General features: G+C 31.7%; 1 protein-coding gene across 1 annotated transcript; it reads right to left on the minus strand.

The window, feature by feature from the left end:
- Window positions 5,891-6,394, minus strand: LOC109326396 (SKP1-like protein 13). The gene has a single exon (XM_019559082.1). The coding sequence runs from the start codon at window positions 6,392-6,394 to the stop codon at window positions 5,891-5,893; it is 504 nt and encodes a 167-aa protein (XP_019414627.1).

A 19,836-nucleotide genomic window follows, 5' to 3' on the forward strand; every position in this document is an offset into this window, starting at 1 on the left:
CTCAAAGCACCAACTTGAATGATTAAAATTCAAATCTTTTAGAATATAAGAAGAAGTAGAAATACATAACCATATTCAAAAGAAATTATTAGGAACATGGACCATCCATCCAAGGATTGGATGCTTTGATTTCCAAATGAGATTAAAAAATTGATTTATGCATCTCATTTGCCTTCTCCTTTTCTCCTCTTGAATTATAAACTAAAATTACAAAACTTACTTAAATAAAGTTCCTAATAGCTAAGAACAAGAAGAGATAACTTCAGAGAAGAATTTCTATGCAAAATGTGAGTGAGATATATTGTTCGAATGGAATGTGCCCTATTTATAGAAATTCTTCTGGGGCCACTGAGCTGCTTGTCAGCCCCACTAAGCAGCTGACCAAACCCTTTAGCATGGGTTTGGTCCCTTGATCAAGCAGCTTTGCCAACTCCTTATGCTTGACTCATCAAAGCTATTTGTGAGCTATGAAACCAGCTATGGTGAGCTACTCTGGAAAGCCTATGGTGGGCTACTTGAGGTGAGGTCATTGGTGACTTCATGCTTTGCTTGATGGCTAAGTCAAGTCTGGGTGCATACCGCTTAGCACACTTGTTACACCGCTAAGCTACTTATTCAACAGCTTTGACCGTGTTGACTGGTACATGGCCTAGTGCTTGCTGATCTAGGCAGGAGTGTGGTTCTCCACTGAGCTGCTTGGTTGCACCGGTAAGTTGCTTGTTGAGCAGCTTGGGCGTGTGCCAAGCTCGTGCCTGACCATTTCTAGCTTGAGTTCTGACCGTGTCAGGATTAGTCTGGTGCTAGGTTGAGCGGCCAAGCAGGTCCGCTCAGCTGCTTGCTTGAGCAGCTTGGTCCAGGTCAGGATGGTATTCTTATCAAACTCCCCCCAACTTAAAACTTTGTTTGTCCTCAAACAAAAGGTGAAAATCATCCGAGACCAATTTGGCTAAAAAAATTATAATGATCAACATGATTTCAAATGTATAAGCATCTCAAAAATAAATTTCAATGAGATTTTTAATGATTTGTGAATTTGACACATAATGCTTCAAACAAGAAATTAATGCTTTGTTTATAAAAAATATGTAACAATTTACCTAAGCAAATATTTTTCTTAACCAAAAAGTGTTTCTTTGCACACAAGTTCAAAGTTGGAACTTTAGAAGGATAAGTGTTTCACTCAAATTTTCAAGCATTTGTTTATAGTAATTTGAATATGTTCTTTGTCTCACCTATTCTCTTAAATTGCATAATTAATCAAAGATAACTAAGGTCTTCATTTTGGTTGTAATGAGGCTTGATTTGGATAATGGTTTTTCTAAATTTTCAAGGCTAAGTTTAAAAAGAGAACATTTTTGAAATTTTCTCAATGAAATACTTTACTCTTCTTTTTTTCATTATTTTTCCCAACCTCTTTAACTTTTTGAACCTTGGCTTCTATTTTTCTCAATCTCTTTTTGTTTCTTTTTTTTTAATTTGTAAAGATTGAGTTTTTCTTTTCTTTTGAGAAACAAAGTCCACCAATTTCCCCCCAACTTAATTCTTTCAAACTACTCTTTAAAATTGTAATGCTCTTTTAGAACATTTTTTCAATTCGGTTTCATGGGATAGTTTGAAAAAAAATATTTCATTTGTTTGGCTCAAAGGGATATAAATAGGATATAAATAAATAGTTCTTAATTTACTTTAGTTATAAATAGCAATAAATAATTATTTTATTTAATAAGCAATGGGTATACAATTAAACAAACATTCTTCTTCTCAATTAAACAACAAAATATAATAAGGATTAATGAGATGAAAGTAATTAAAATCATATTTACTACACTTTTAAGATGAGATTGTCAATTTATGTTTTCAATAAATATTAATAATAATAATATTATATATACTATATATAAAGCCAAAACTTGAAATAATTTTCCTGATGGTCTAATTTTCACTTCCTGTTTTGCCCTTAACATTATTTAATTTTTACAAAAAAAACATATAATCTTAAGCAACCACCACCAACACATTAATTAACCACATATCTCACCTTAAATTAAACATTATCATAAACGCACAAAAAATATAATATAAAGTACACCGAACACAACAAATACATTCTAATTCTAAAAAAAATGAAATATATAAAAATTGAATATGTAATATCATGCAATATTCACTGGCAGATACGAAGTGCCTGTACACACTAGTTATTATAAATATTTGATTAGATTATTTAAATTTTGTGATCTTAACATTAATGTTTAAAAATAAAGTATCTCCTTGTATTAGGAGATAACTTGTCTTCTTAAATTCATTTAGTGTTTGACATGTGTCTTATTTTTTTCTAATATGTTTTAAATTGAAAACTTCTTGAAAGAATGAAATGTCAAATATTGAGTGAATTTAAAGAGATAAATTATCTTCTAGTACGAGGAAATATATTATTCTCTTAATATTTTCATCCTTTTATATATATATATATATATATATATATGATATTATTTGTTATTTTTATTTTTAATGTATGTTGGATATCCTTCCTTCCGGTCTTAGATCCCTTACCGGATATCCTTCCTTCCGTCTTTAGATCCCTACAGGAATGACAGCTACTCGTAGGATTCATGTTAAATCTAGACTTGCACCACAAGAAATAACAAAAAAACAGAATTGTTTTTGGCCTGGATACAAGAGCCACCACTTGAACCAACTCAAGCTAATTAAAAAACACAAATTTGTATAAACCAAACATTGTAAAGCACGATATTAAGTTCCAATTATTTGCAACACCGCATAGAAAGTCATAAAAACTACAGAGAAAATTATAACCTAAGTGCCAAGATTAAAGCCATAATTTTCAATAATAAAATTACAAAACTTACTTAAATAAAGTTCCTAATAGCTAAGAACAAGAAGAGATAACTTCAGAGAAGAATTTCTATGCAAAATGTGAGTGAGATATATTGTTCGAATGGAATGTGCCCTATTTATAGAAATTCTTCTGGGGCCACTGAGCTGCTTGTCAGCCCCACTAAGCAGCTGACCAAACCCTTTAGCATGGGTTTGGTCCCTTGATCAAGCAGCTTTGCCAACTCCTTATGCTTGACTCATCAAAGCTATAGTTCCTCACAAACTTAACGCTCTTGTCCTGAATCAAATCAGCCACAGCCTGGCACAGAAAATCAAGAACATCCTTCACGTTCAGGTAATTAGCAGCGAGGAGCAACTCCTTCAACTGATCCTGGTCCAACTCCTTCAGGAATTGTTCATCTAACTTTTTTGCCGAGTCCTTGCCGTCGTTGGTTGATGGCTAAGTCAAGTCTGGGTGCATACCGCTTAGCACACTTGTTACACCGCTAAGCTACTTATTCAACAGCTTTGACCGTGTTGACTGGTACATGGCCTAGTGCTTGCTGATCTAGGCAGGAGTGTGGTTCTCCACTGAGCTGCTTGGTTGCACCGGTAAGTTGCTTGTTGAGCAGCTTGGGCGTGTGCCAAGCTCGTGCCTGACCATTTCTAGCTTGAGTTCTGACCGTGTCAGGATTAGTCTGGTGCTAGGTTGAGCGGCCAAGCAGGTCCGCTCAGCTGCTTGCTTGAGCAGCTTGGTCCAGGTCAGGATGGTATTCAGGTCAGCTTAGTGTGGCTTGGTCCACGCTCAGCTGCCTGCTTGGGCACCTTGATTTTCACTTCTTTTTCTTTTTTTACCATGAGTCTTTTTTTCTCTCTTCTTTCTTCTTTCTAAATCCTACAAAATACATAAAAAAAGAAATACACACACATATACAAGATTGTGATATTTTATACAAAAAATATTGTTTTAAGTTGGTTTTTTCTCAATTATGCTTAAGATAAATGCCATAAAAGTGTATGAAATTTAGGTATGTTTGGCACTTATCAAACTCCCCCCAACTTAAAACTTTGTTTGTCCTCAAACAAAAGGTGAAAATCATCCGAGACCAATTTGGCTAAAAAAATTATAATGATCAACATGATTTCAAATGTATAAGCATCTCAAAAATAAATTTCAATGAGATTTTTAATGATTTGTGAATTTGACACATAATGCTTCAAACAAGAAATTAATGCTTTGTTTATAAAAAATATGTAACAATTTACCTAAGCAAATATTTTTCTTAACCAAAAAGTGTTTCTTTGCACACAAGTTCAAAGTTGGAACTTTAGAAGGATAAGTGTTTCACTCAAATTTTCAAGCATTTGTTTATAGTAATTTGAATATGTTCTTTGTCTCACCTATTCTCTTAAATTGCATAATTAATCAAAGATAACTAAGGTCTTCATTTTGGTTGTAATGAGGCTTGATTTGGATAATGGTTTTTCTAAATTTTCAAGGCTAAGTTTAAAAAGAGAACATTTTTGAAATTTTCTCAATGAAATACTTTACTCTTCTTTTTTTCATTATTTTTCCCAACCTCTTTAACTTTTTGAACCTTGGCTTCTATTTTTCTCAATCTCTTTTTGTTTCTTTTTTTTTAATTTGTAAAGATTGAGTTTTTCTTTTCTTTTGAGAAACAAAGTCCACCAATTTCCCCCCAACTTAATTCTTTCAAACTACTCTTTAAAATTGTAATGCTCTTTTAGAACATTTTTTCAATTCGGTTTCATGGGATAGTTTGAAAAAAAATATTTCATTTGTTTGGCTCAAAGGGATATAAATAGGATATAAATAAATAGTTCTTAATTTACTTTAGTTATAAATAGCAATAAATAATTATTTTATTTAATAAGCAATGGGTATACAATTAAACAAACATTCTTCTTCTCAATTAAACAACAAAATATAATAAGGATTAATGAGATGAAAGTAATTAAAATCATATTTACTACACTTTTAAGATGAGATTGTCAATTTATGTTTTCAATAAATATTAATAATAATAATATTATATATACTATATATAAAGCCAAAACTTGAAATAATTTTCCTGATGGTCTAATTTTCACTTCCTGTTTTGCCCTTAACATTATTTAATTTTTACAAAAAAAACATATAATCTTAAGCAACCACCACCAACACATTAATTAACCACATATCTCACCTTAAATTAAACATTATCATAAACGCACAAAAAATATAATATAAAGTACACCGAACACAACAAATACATTCTAATTCTAAAAAAAATGAAATATATAAAAATTGAATATGTAATATCATGCAATATTCACTGGCAGATACGAAGTGCCTGTACACACTAGTTATTATAAATATTTGATTAGATTATTTAAATTTTGTGATCTTAACATTAATGTTTAAAAATAAAGTATCTCCTTGTATTAGGAGATAACTTGTCTTCTTAAATTCATTTAGTGTTTGACATGTGTCTTATTTTTTTCTAATATGTTTTAAATTGAAAACTTCTTGAAAGAATGAAATGTCAAATATTGAGTGAATTTAAAGAGATAAATTATCTTCTAGTACGAGGAAATATATTATTCTCTTAATATTTTCATCCTTTTATATATATATATATATATATATATATATGATATTATTTGTTATTTTTATTTTTAATGTATGTTGGATATCCTTCCTTCCGGTCTTAGATCCCTTACCGGATATCCTTCCTTCCGTCTTTAGATCCCTACAGGAATGACAGCTACTCGTAGGATTCATGTTAAATCTAGACTTGCACCACAAGAAATAACAAAAAAACAGAATTGTTTTTGGCCTGGATACAAGAGCCACCACTTGAACCAACTCAAGCTAATTAAAAAACACAAATTTGTATAAACCAAACATTGTAAAGCACGATATTAAGTTCCAATTATTTGCAACACCGCATAGAAAGTCATAAAAACTACAGAGAAAATTATAACCTAAGTGCCAAGATTAAAGCCATAATTTTCAATAATTGCAACTCCTTTAACACATTCACTTCAATCATTCTTCATCCACGCCCTCAAAAGCCCATGCACGGGTTCTACGAATCTCCTTCTCTTCTGCAGTAGTATAATCATTCACAACCCCAAAGAAGTTCCTCACAAACTTAACGCTCTTGTCCTGAATCAAATCAGCCACAGCCTGGCACAGAAAATCAAGAACATCCTTCACGTTCAGGTAATTAGCAGCGAGGAGCAACTCCTTCAACTGATCCTGGTCCAACTCCTTCAGGAATTGTTCATCTAACTTTTTTGCCGAGTCCTTGCCGTCGTTGGTGACGGCCTTGCCGTTGCGGTGGTAGTTGAGGTAGTCGATGATTTTGGTGAGCTGGAAAGCAGTTACGTTTGGCAGAGGGATGACGGTGGTGGTGGCGAAGAAGGAATCGTCTTCAATGAAGGATTGAATTGTTTGCATTTGCTTGGCGATCGCCGGTGATACCTCGACGACGTCGCTGTCACAAGGCTTCAGCGATATGGTTATCTTCGGTTTTAGTGCGTCAGCCATTGATAATGTTGAAGATAGGGAAAAATGTCAGAGAGAGAGAGAGACTATAAAGTTGAGGTTATTTTTTGAAGGGGTGATGTGCTGCTTTTATAGATAAAAGAGATGGGGATGCGACCAAGGGGCTAATTATATATTCATAATGATATCTTTTACCAATCAAAGGTGTATTAACTTTATACATTTTAATATTATTATCCATAATTTATATTTAATTTTTATTAACTCTTCAAAAAAATAATACAAATAAATAATAAATGATATATTAACTGTGTATAAATCTTTATATTTAAAATGCATAGATATTACATTCTTTTTATATTCATCTCAAGTGTACATATAGTGAGTATACTATTTGTTTGTATTATTTATATTTAAGTATTGATATTGATAACATATGAATGATAGATGATATAATGATAGTATAAAACTCTAACATTGTTAATACATATATTTTTTCTCATAAAATATATGGAATGTAAGAATTTTCTCTAAATGCATTATTATCATTTATATATTAAAAGTAATATAAATAATAAATGTTCATATGAGTGATGGACTTTAAATGAAAATATGAGTGATCGTCTTTAAATGAATGATCAATGTGTACAAAAAAAAAATTAATATTTTTCAAGGTGATATAATAAAGATTCAAACCTTCAACTTAATAATTATTTGTAACGAGTGTTTCACTCAAATTTTCAAGCATTTGTTTATAGTAATTTGAATATGTTCTTTGTCTCACCTATTCTCTTAAATTGCATAATTAATCAAAGATAACTAAGGTCTTCATTTTGGTTGTAATGAGGCTTGATTTGGATAATGGTTTTTCTAAATTTTCAAGGCTAAGTTTAAAAAGAGAACATTTTTGAAATTTTCTCAATGAAATACTTTACTCTTCTTTTTTTCATTATTTTTCCCAACCTCTTTAACTTTTTGAACCTTGGCTTCTATTTTTCTCAATCTCTTTTTGTTTCTTTTTTTTTAATTTGTAAAGATTGAGTTTTTCTTTTCTTTTGAGAAACAAAGTCCACCAATTTCCCCCCAACTTAATTCTTTCAAACTACTCTTTAAAATTGTAATGCTCTTTTAGAACATTTTTTCAATTCGGTTTCATGGGATAGTTTGAAAAAAAATATTTCATTTGTTTGGCTCAAAGGGATATAAATAGGATATAAATAAATAGTTCTTAATTTACTTTAGTTATAAATAGCAATAAATAATTATTTTATTTAATAAGCAATGGGTATACAATTAAACAAACCAATTTTTTAAATACACTTTTAAAATAAGAAGATAATAAGGATAAAATAAGAAAATAATATTATATGGTTTTTTGGTAGAAATAAAAATATATTGAGGGCAAAATAGGAAAACACAAATTACACCATGATGGGTGGTTATTTTGTGTTTTCCCTTTATTAATAGTATAGATATAGATATAGATATAGATATAGATGTATAATTTAACTTATATGTAGTTTAATGAATGAACTATATGTTGAATTATTGTACCATTATATCACTACCAAACTAATATTGTAATCATTGTATATTATAATTATTTATTTGTCTTTTTATCAAGTATGATGTATATTCATATTGATATCTTTTATCTATTTATATATATGGAAAAAAAAATATAGATCGGCAATGTATAAAGTTTATATATTGGTATTATATTATTTATTATTCATATTTAATTATTATTATATATTAAAAAATAATAGTAGCTGGTTTATTGACTATGTGTAAATATTTGGGGAAAAGACATATGAACCGCCAATATAAAAGTTTTTTACACTATAACTACATCCACCATTGATTTTTAGTTATTATTGACTTTTAAATAAAAGTATTGCAAATGAATAGTGGATAATGCACTGACAGTATAAATCTTTACACTGTCAATGCATACATTTTACCCTCTAAATATTTATACTTATACCTTATAGATATTCCACTCTTTTTATATTCATCTCCAATTTATATATATTGAGTGTAATATTTATCTACTATTTATTTATATTTAAATATCAATGATGATAAAATAGGAATGATAGATAATGTAATGACAATATAAAAAACTCTAACACACTTAATACATATATTTTTTCTCATAAAATATATGAAATGTCAGAATTTTATATGAATGTATTACTATTATTTATATATTAAAAGTAATATAAATGAATGAAGAAGGTTTATATGAGTGATTGAACTTTAAATAAAAATATGAGTGATCAAGTTTAAATGAATGATGAATGTGCACAAAAGAATTAATTTTTTCAAGGTGATATAATAATGATTCTAATCTTTAACTCAATAATTATTTGTAACATAGTTAGGTCATTTCAATAAGTAAGCTATATGTTACGAATAATAATATTTATATTCATAAATATACTAAATTTATTATTATATATAACTTAACTGTAGTTTAATTAATGAACCATATGTATTATTATATCAGTACAAAATTGATATTGTATTCATCCTATATTATATAATCTTAATATTATAATTATCTATTTGTCTTTCTCAAGTATAATTTATATTGGGAAACAATTTTCTTCACAATATATTTACAATTGAGAAAAATATATATAACTTTCTTAAATTTTGTAACTTTTGCAAATATGAATCATAAATATTAATTTTGTTTCAATCAAGCCTTAAACTTCTACCATTTATAAATTACATAATTTTATTAAGTTTATGTTTGATTATTTAACGATTAAATCTAACCATTCAAATTTTTAATATACAATATTTACTTTTTTAGTTAAAAATATAATAAAAAACAACATAAGGGGGAGACTATTTGTCTTTTTCAGAAAGAAAATTATCAATTGAGCTAGACTATTCAATGTACTGGCCAAATTCAAAGCGCCCATTTAATCTATTTATAAATATTTTTGAGGTGTTATATTCAATTTACTCGCCAAGTTCAAAATGGACATTTAATCTATTTATAAATATTTTTGAGGTGTCATATTCAATGTACTCACCATGTTCAAAGCAGTCATTAATCTATTTTTATTTTTCCTTTTCCAATTGATTAACCGATGAAAATTTGTTGTGGATGTGGCTATGCTATGCTTGCACTTTGCTTGGAAACTTTCGAAAGAAATTAATATTTTTCAAAGTGATACAATAAAGATCCAAATATTCAACTCAATTATTACTTGTAACGTTAAAAATAATAATTATTATATTCATAAATGTATTAAATTTATTATTATATATATAATTTAACTAATATGTACTTTAATTAATGAACTATATGTTAATCATTGTATCATTGTATCAGTATCAAACTAATATTGTATTCGTTGTATATTATAATCTAATATTATAATTATTTATTTGTCTCTTTGTCATTTATGATGTATATTCATATTGATATTTTTTATCTATATCTATATGTGGAAAAAAAAATATGGACCGGCGATGTATGAATTTTATATTTTGTTATTATATTATCTATTATTCATATTTAATTATTATTATATATTAAAAAAATAACAGTAGCTGTTGTATTGACTATATATAAATATTTATACTTATCGTTTATAGATATCACACTCTTTTTATATTCATCTCAAGTTTATATATATTGAGTGTAATATTTATCTACTCTTTATAAGTATTATTTATATTTAAATATCAATAATAATAAAATAGGAATGATGAATGATGTAATGACAATATAAAAAACTCTAACAGTATTAATACATATTTTTTTTCTCATAAAATATACGAAATGTAAGAATTTTCTCTGAATGCATTATTATTATTTATATATTAAAAGTAATATAAATGAATGAAGAATGTTTATATGTGTGATTGACTTTAAATAAAAATATGAGTGATCAACTTTAAATGAGTGATGAATGTGCACAAAAATTTAATATTTTTCAAGGTGATATATTAATGATTCTAATCTTCAACTCAATAATTATTTGTAATATAGTTAGATCATTTCAATAAGAAAGTTATTGTTACAAATAATAATATTTATATTCATAAATATATTATATTTATTATTACATATAACTTAATTAATATGTACTTTAATTGACGAACCATATGTATCATTATATCAATACAAAACTGATATTGTATTCATTGTATATTATATAATCTTAATATTAATTATCTAATTTTCTCTTTATCAAGTACAATATATACTCTTTTTGACTCAAAAGAAAAAATCTTCTAGATCTTGAACACCCAAAAATGATATCTACAATAGAGTAAGATATGTACCTTAATGATAAGGAGGAAAAAAATGAAGAATGGATTATACTAAAGAATGTGCTCTACTAGGGCATGCTCCATCTTTATGGGAATCTGACCTCCAACTTTATGGGAAACTATCATTTGGCCTAATCATGGAAACTTTTGTTCTTTGGAGTTTCCTATCTGAAACTAATTCATCTCCAAAAACTCTTCCATCTTCTCCTCTCAAGAAATCCTTTGCACAAGTTCTCCAAAACTCATGTGACATTGCCATATCTCAACTGCCTCAACCCTGCATCAAAGGAGATGCAATTGCCATAAAAATCCCAGAGAAAGATTATCAAGCGGGATTGCAAAGGTGTAGAAATCACCTTCATGGGAGGCTCATCTTAGCAAAGGGGGACAATCCTATGAAGTATGCAGATCTGAAAGCCAAGCTCCATAAGATGTGGGAGATGATAGGTCCATAGAGCATGGTGTCTCTGGGCAAGGGTTATTATGATTTCTCCTTCTCCTTGGTGGAAGATATGAGAAGCATCTACGCAGTGGGGGCATGGTCTCTGAAACCAGGTTTCCTTAGGATGTCCCTATGGACACCAAATTTCAACCCAAGCCATCAAAGGCAATCCCACTCTCAATGTTGGGTTAAAATATTTGGGCTTCCACAGGAATATTGGAGCCTGAGGATCTTATTTTCCATTGTAGGTGGATTAGGCATTCCCATATCATTGGATGAGGTAACATCCAAGAGATCATTTGGGCATTATGCTCGAGTGTTGGTGGAGATAAACATTAGAGAGGACTTACATGATCAAATTTTTGTAGAGAGGGGGATTTGCCTTCTTTGTTGGGATTGAGTATGAAAATGTTCCACCATATTGCACTAGTTGCAATAATATTGGCCACCTGCATATCAATTGTCGCATATTGACTAAAAAGAATGTGGAAGAGGGTGTTCCTAGGAAGAAGGCAGAGGAATCAGGTCCAAAAACAAGGCTAAATAAAGAGGATGAGGTTTCTAATATAAGAAAAATTGATGATTTAGTCATCAATTTGGAGTTTGATAATAGGGAAGATGCAAGTTTGGAGGGGATAGAAAGAGTAGAGAATACTCCAGAAAAGGAAGCAGAGTAAGATCCTCCAGATAATGCAAATTTGGAGGACTCATATGATCCCTCAGTGCCACAAAACATTGAAGACAATTTCATAGTGCTTGACACACATGAATTGGAAAATCAAAATGCAGCCAAGGATATGCAGATAGTTGGCAGGCTTTGGGCTGATGACAACATGGAGGAGGAAGAGGAAGAGGAACAATTCACTCCTATTCTGTCAAAATCTCAAAATAAAAAGCTGAGAAAGAAAGGGATCACTAAGAGAACTCATTATATCCGTAGGGGTGGGCATTCTAACATTGTCCAATGATAGTTCTCTATTGGAATTGTAGAGGTCTTGGTAACCTCAATACAAGGCTGGTTCTGAAAAACCTTTGCTTAACTCATAAACCGGATTTCTTGTTTATTGTTGAGCCTATGATATCTAAAGAGGCCATTCAGGGTTCCTATTGGAATGATATTCGGATGAAACTTTTTGTGACCAATAATAGAGGAAACAATTTGCCTAACCTTTGGGGATTATGTAGCAATGATCACTCCCCTACTGTTTTGCACAACTCTGCTCAGCACATCACTATATCAGTTTCTATAGAAGACAAAAGATGTTACATTTGTTTTGTGTATGCTCATACTAATTATATCCAGAGAAGAAGCCTCGAGTATGACTTGAATGCTCAGATAAATGCTAATGATTGTCCCTGGACTTGCATAGGAGACTTTAATGTAGTGCTTGGAGCTAATGAGGCTAGAGGCCCTCGAATTCCTCATGCCCTGCCCTCAAATGAGGTCAAAAACTTCACTGACTGCTCTAACTTGATCCATCTCAACACAAGAGATAATATGTTCACTTGGTCTAATAGGAGATCAGGGGCTGCTCTACCTGAAAAAAGGTTGGATAGAAGTTTGTGTAATGAGGAATAGCTCAGTGCTTGAAGTCAAACTTCTTGTTGTACTCTGCCTAGAATCTCCTCGGATCATCATCCTATTCTGCTCATTTCAAATTCTTATGTAAGGAGAGCATCTCCATTTCGGTTTCATAAAATGTGGATTAAGCATGAGGATTGCAAGAGGGTGGTGGAGACTATCTGGAACATGCCTTGCTATGGTTGCCCTATGTATATTCTATCTCAAAAGCTTAAGACTCTTAAGAAGGAGCTAAAGCATTGGAACATAAATTTTTTTGGTAATATACATCTTAATGTTAAAAATGCTATGGCAGCATTGGAGCTCATTCAGAATTCCAGGGCTCTCATGCCTAGCCAGGATTTGAGAGATTAGGAATATTTGGCTCAGCACAACCTTTTGCTTGCTCTTGAAGGTGAGGAATATTTTTGTAAAGAAAAAGCTAGGATAAATTGGCAAACTAATGGGGATAGAAACACTGCCTTTATTCATAGAGTCACAAAAATAAGGCAAGCCACTAAGTCTCTGACTCTGCTAAAGGATGGGAATAGATTGCTAATTAACCAGGAAGAGATAGGAAATCATGTGCTGGACTACTTTCAGAATCTATTGGCATCTGAAAATTCCACCAGACAGAATTCTTCATCTAGGAGGTGATTCCCAATCTGGTTTCTCAGGAGGAAAATGCCATGCTAACCATGATGCCTTCTAATGAGGAGATAAAAAATGCAGTGTTTGCTATGAATGGTGATGGGGCACCAGGGCCAGATGGATTTGGGGGAGTCTTTTTCCAAACTTTCTGGGATATAGTTGGGCATGATGTTTGTCTCTCAGTGTCCCAATTTTTCTCTCAGGGTTGGATTCTTCCAAACATGAATGCTAACTCTATTGTCCTAATTCCTAAATTCCTTGGTGCTGACAGAGTTCATGATTTCAGGCCTATTGCTCTAGCAAACTTTCAATTAAAAATCATCACTAAGGTTCTGGCTGATAGGCTTGCTTCTATTGCCTCTAGAATTGTCTCACCTAATCAAAAGGGCTTCATAAGAGATAGAAACATACAAGACTGTATTTGTCTAGCTTCTGAAACAACAAATTTGTTAGATCATAAAACTTTTGGTGGCAACCTAATCTTAAAACTAGACATATCAAAGGCCTTTGACACTATAGATTGGGAATTTCTAATGGACACTCTCGGGGCTTTTGGTTTTAGCCAAAATTTTATCTCTTGGATTCAGGCTATACTTCACTAGTTTTGGTTATGGTTGAACTACACTTTCTCCATCAACATAGACACTTCCTCTTGCTCTGCTCTTTGGAGGACAAGCAACAGGGAGTGGAGCTCTCAGACAAAAGACGCCTTCTCTATTTGCATAACTCATATTATTGCTACAATTTGGTTTTGCAGAAACAAAGCAAGGTTTGATGATAGATTAATCCCAGTGGTTAGAGCTTTGGACAAGCTAAAGCTGGACATTACTTTTGCTACTATGAATTCAAAATCTTACGCAAATAATAGGCCTGTTGAATTTTCTATTTTGAGGAACCTGAACATCACTTTGTGTTTCAATAGATGTCCAACCATAAGGGAGATAATTTGGCATCCTCCTACCATAGGTTGGCTAAAGGTGAACACTGATGGTGCAGCACAGGGTAGCCCTGGTTTGGCGGGAGGGGTAGGCATTTTCAGAGACCACATTGGTAGATTTGTGGCCCGTTTTGCTACTTTCTATGACATACATTCTGCTATTTATGCTGAGCTTCTTTCGGCTTTACTGGCAATTGAACTTGCTCATGCAAGAGGTTGGAATCATTTATGGATTGAGAGTGATTCTTTAGTGGTGGGAATTCTCAAAGGAAATATTGAAACTCCTTGGAGTCTATCATCCCGGTGGAGTATTTGTAAAACTTTATTGTCTTCTATGTCTTGGAAGGTGTCTCATATATTCAGGGAAGGGAATTCTTGCGCGGATTTACTTGCTAACCATGGCTTAAGATCTAGAACTTTTACTTGGTGGAATTCAATCCCAGCAATAATCGTTTTCGACTGTAATAGAAATTGGTTGGGGCTTTCAACCTATAGGTTCACGAACTTGTAATGGTTCTCTGTTCTTTCTTTAATATAATTCGGGTGCTTTAGCATCCTTGCTTAAAAAAAAGTACAATGTATACTATGAAACAACTTACTTCACAATATATTTACAATTGAGAAAAATATATACAACTTTCTTAAACTTTATAACTTTTGTAAATATGAAACATAAACATTAATTTTGTTTCAATCAAGCCTTAAACTTCTACTATTTATAAAATACATAATTCTATTAAGTTTATGTTTGTTATTTAACGATTAAATCTAACTTTTCAAAATTTTAATATACAATATTGATTTTTTTTAGTTAAAAATATAATAAAAAACAACATAAGGGTGAAACTATTTATCTTTTTCAGAAAGAAAATTATCAATTGAGCTGGAATATTCAATGTACTCGCCAAGTTCAAAGCGGCCATTTAATCTATTTATAAATATTTTTGAGGTGTTATATTCAATTTACCCGTCAAGTTCAAATTGGTCATTTAATCTATTTATAAATATTTCTGAGATGTCATATTCAATATGCTCGCCATGTTCATAGTAGTCATTAATCTATTTTTATTTTTCTGTTTCCAACCGATTAACCGATGCAAATTTGGTGTGGACGTGGCTATGGTATGCTTGCACTTTGGTTGGAAACTTTCCCTTCTCTATTAATTCCATAATTTATTCTATTTATCAGTCTTTGCTTTTAATAAATAAATATTTTATTTTATATAAATAAATAGTGCTTCATTTACTAAATTTATCTTTTATAAGTAAAAATAAACAATTATTTTATTTTAATAGGGTATAATTAAACAAACACTCTTCCTCTCAATTAAACAATAAAATATAATAAGGATGAATGAGATGATAGTAATTAAAATCATATTTACTACTCTTTTAAGTTGGGATTATCAATTTCTGTTTTCAATACATAATGATAATAATAATAATAAATATTTTAATTGATTGAATGCATTAATAGGAAAATGTCATTTTATTTTTAACATTTTGTCAAATCTCCTCTACAAATAGAGAGTTGAACACATGGCAAAAGACACAGAAATAGAAAAACACTGAAAAACATAAGAGTTATATTTTTATTACGTCTCCCCTCATTTTTATGTTAAGTCCATGTATGCACTTTCTTTTTATATATATTCTATTATTTATTTATTAGTTTATCAAATTTTGTTTTTAATAAATAATTATTGATCAAAAATAGTGATTTTTGGCTTACCTTAGTGATGCTAAACAAACTTCCACACCAATGCTTCCTAATTAAAATAACAATCTCACTGATGTTATGTATGGAATTCACATTAGTGCCCACAAAGAGAAACAACAACAAATGGAAATTAAAATTATTAACATACCTAACAAATCATAAAAAAAATGTATCTTATTTTTTCAACAAAAAGGATATATGCAATTGAACAAAACACAACAATAGTTAACCTTTTCAGAAATCAATAAAATCAACTTTATTTTAAGTTTTAACCTTTAAGTTGGAATTATAATTTGGAAATAAGAAAAAGATTCAACTTTGTATACCTTAAAAAACATGCAGAAAACTTTTCAAAAGTATTTAAGCAATAAACCCACCACCTGTCAAGGAGATTCTATGCCTTTGTCAAAGTTGGTACTTTTGCAGGTTGGACTTTGTTAGTGTGTTGTGTTGTTCTTTGTCCTTTGTCCTTGCTTTGTTTGTATGTGATTATAATTTAAAATTATACTTTGTTAGAAGGATATATATGACAATATAATTAATTTTGGCATTTCATCGAACATAATGTAAGCGAAAAGGAAAAAAGATGATAGCAATATCTTCACACCTAACTTAACAAATGCTAAGCAATGTATAATCACATAATTGGAATAAATTCAGTGTATACCTAACATTTCTTAATTCATGTGGAAAAAAATTGGTTGGAAGAGTGGATGAGGAAGAATTGAATGAGACCGAGATCTGTAATATAAGTTATAAACAAAATGGAGGTTTTTCGTTCTATTCTTCATGTCACTTTTTCTACATTCTGTCCATTTTCTCTCCCAAATGTGTTTAAAACTTCAATCTATTCATTCCATCCATGTTCTTTTGCAGAAGGTAAAACTAAATATATGCATTGGAAGTTACAAATGAGAGTAATATAATGTACATTTAAGACCCTCTAAATGTAAATTAAATTGTAGAAATACGAAATTGTAAAAAGGCAAAATAGGGAATAAGAAATTATACCATGTTGATAAGGCTATGAGTTCCATCTAGTGAGAATTGGGGCATAAAAATGGAAGATCATATTTCTACCACTTCCAAAAAGATAGTTATAAAGTTAAAATGAGAAACATGCCATATTTTTCATGCCTGATTGTTGCACAATATCTCTATTTTAAGGCAACCTAATTATTTTAATGGAACCACTTTCTCTCAAATTTAACTAATAACTATGTATCTCAATATTATTTATTCTTGAATTTCCGTCGAATATAACATGCAAATATATTATGTTGAGTTGATAATCATATGAATGACCTAAATGATGGTGAAAGAATGCCATGCAAAATTGATTTGTTGTATATTTTGAGAGTGCAAAATATCAAGGATAGCACTAGCATTTCTCTGCTTATGTTTTGATGAAGACAAGGTTCTATTAAAGCTTGAAGATGACTCAACAATCAACATGCCTTATGCTCATTTGGTCATCTAGACTATGATATAATTTGAGTCTATATTCTAAGTAGTCTAGGATGTATGTCGTAGTAGGTGAGTATAGGTTAGGTGAACCTAGGTGCTACTCTATTAAGTCATCTTAATTGTCATATCATATCCATGAGATATATCATCTAGTTAATTGTGTGCTCATGCATTAATCATACATGTTATATGTGCATATTAGGCATAATATAATTTCTAGAACATGTATATATATTGTGCATAACATATGAGAAGTTTACCTTGTGAAACATGTGCATTAATGTTTCAGTTAATCGATTAACATGGTGACTTAATCGATTAACTCAATTGCTTTTCTGTTAAATCAGTGTTTTATGTTTGAACTGTTTTCTGTGTCATTTTGTTGCATGGTTAATCGATTAATGGGTAGTCTTAATCGATTAACTAGTCTGTTATTTGCTATAATTGAATTCTGGTTCAACCGTTTAAGTGTTTTGCAACGAACGCAACCGCCTAAACACCATGCTATAAATAACAGGCAACGTTCAGAAAACCATAGCATTGCATTCTATTGTATATGGCTGTTTAGAGAGCATTTTGCATATTTATTTTACTGATTTTGCAAGACAGATTGCATGCGTGAGAAGAGAGATATTATGCTGTTTTTTGATTTCTATCATTTGCTTACTGTTATGCATAATTCTATGTTCATTCTTATCTTGCTCACATGCTCATGCATTAGATAGATTGTTAGAGAGATTATCTGTATAATGCTTTTCATTAACTCAGATAAATCTGGATGGCTTAATTGATTAGTAAGTGGGTTAGTCTTTGAGTCTTTTTCTTGTAATATTCCAAGCATTATTGTGCTTAATATACCTTGTTGTTTAACGTGTTTTTTGTGTATTTCTGGATTAGTCTCTTCGTGTGAGATCACCATAGAGATTGAGATTCTTCACCAAGGCTAGGAGGTCTTGATTTGAGGACAAGAATCTTGGTAGGGGCTGTTTCGCGAGAAAGGTTTTCTCAGGCGAAGGGTAGAGTGAAACCAAGGATTTAGGGGTCCTAGATTTCAAGAAAGAAGCGTCCTATGTGCTTGTAATTGAATTGGTGTGTATTCATACTATATCTCAATATTATGAAGAAGAAAATCTCCCTAGGTCAGAAGGGGAGGCATAGATGTAGTTTGTAGTGGACCGCAAACGAACCAGGATAAAAATCCTTTTGTGCACTCTTTTTCTCTCTTAATCTTCTACAAGTTTCTTGTCGTTATAAATTGAATCTGCAACTAATATTCTGGATATTTGTTTACTGCCCTATGCTTAATATTTGTGCGTAAAAATATCTGTATTATATTTGTTCAATTGTGTTTAAATAACTGTGCAATTTGCATGTATAATCATTCTATTCTGTGCAATAGTTAATCGATTAAAGCGTGTTGTTAATCGATTAACTGGGCTATTTCAAGCAGTTGCGTTATTGGTGCAAGAAGCAGTGATTGATAACTGCTACACCTGTTCATCTCCCCCTCCTCAACCTAATCCCCATCCCCAGCCTCAGCCTCATCCTCATTCTCATCCTCTGCCTCATCCTCGTGCTCATCCTCGTGCTCATTCTCGTGCTCATTCTCGTGCTCATCCTCATCCTGATCCTCATCCTCATCCTCATCCTCATCCGCATCCTCATCCTCACCCTCATCATCATCCTCATCATCATCATCATCATCATCATCTTCCTCATCCTCATCCTAATCCTCATCCTGTCCTCATCCTCATCCTCATCCTCGTCCTCATCCTCATCCTCATCCTCATGCTCATCCTCATCCTCATCCTCATCCTCATGCTCATCCTCATCCTCATCCTCATCCTCATGCTCATCCTCATCCTCATCCTCATCCTCATGCTCATCCTCATCCTCATCCTCATCCTCATGCTCATCCTCATCCTCATCCTCATCCTCATGCTCATCCTCATCCTCATCCTCATCCTCATGCTCATCCTCATCCTCATCCTCATCCTCATGCTCATCCTCATCCTCATCCTCATCCTCATGCTCATCCTCATCCTCATCCTCATCCTCATGCTCATCCTCATCCTCATCCTCATCCTCATGCTCATCCTCATCCTCATCCTCATCCTCATGCTCATCCTCATCCTCATCCTCATCCTCATGCTCATCCTCATCCTCATCCTCATCCTCATGCTCATCCTCATCCTCATCCTCATCCTCATGCTCATCCTCATCCTCATCCTCATCCTCATGCTCATCCTCATCCTCATCCTCATCCTCATGCTCATCCTCATCCTCATCCTCATCCTCATGCTCATCCTCATCCTCATCCTCATCCTCATGCTCATCCTCATCCTCATCCTCATCCTCATGCTCATCCTCATCCTCATCCTCATCCTCATGCTCATCCTCATCCTCT

Source organism: Lupinus angustifolius, chromosome LG14 (genome assembly GCF_001865875.1).
Source record: "Lupinus angustifolius cultivar Tanjil chromosome LG14, LupAngTanjil_v1.0, whole genome shotgun sequence".
NCBI lineage: Eukaryota > Viridiplantae > Streptophyta > Magnoliopsida > Fabales > Fabaceae > Lupinus > Lupinus angustifolius.

Bases quoted from the DNA above. Each gene is read 5' to 3' on its own strand.
- LOC109326396 (XM_019559082.1), bottom strand. From the start codon at position 6,394: ATGGCTGACGCACTAAAACCGAAGATAACCATATCGCTGAAGCCTTGT.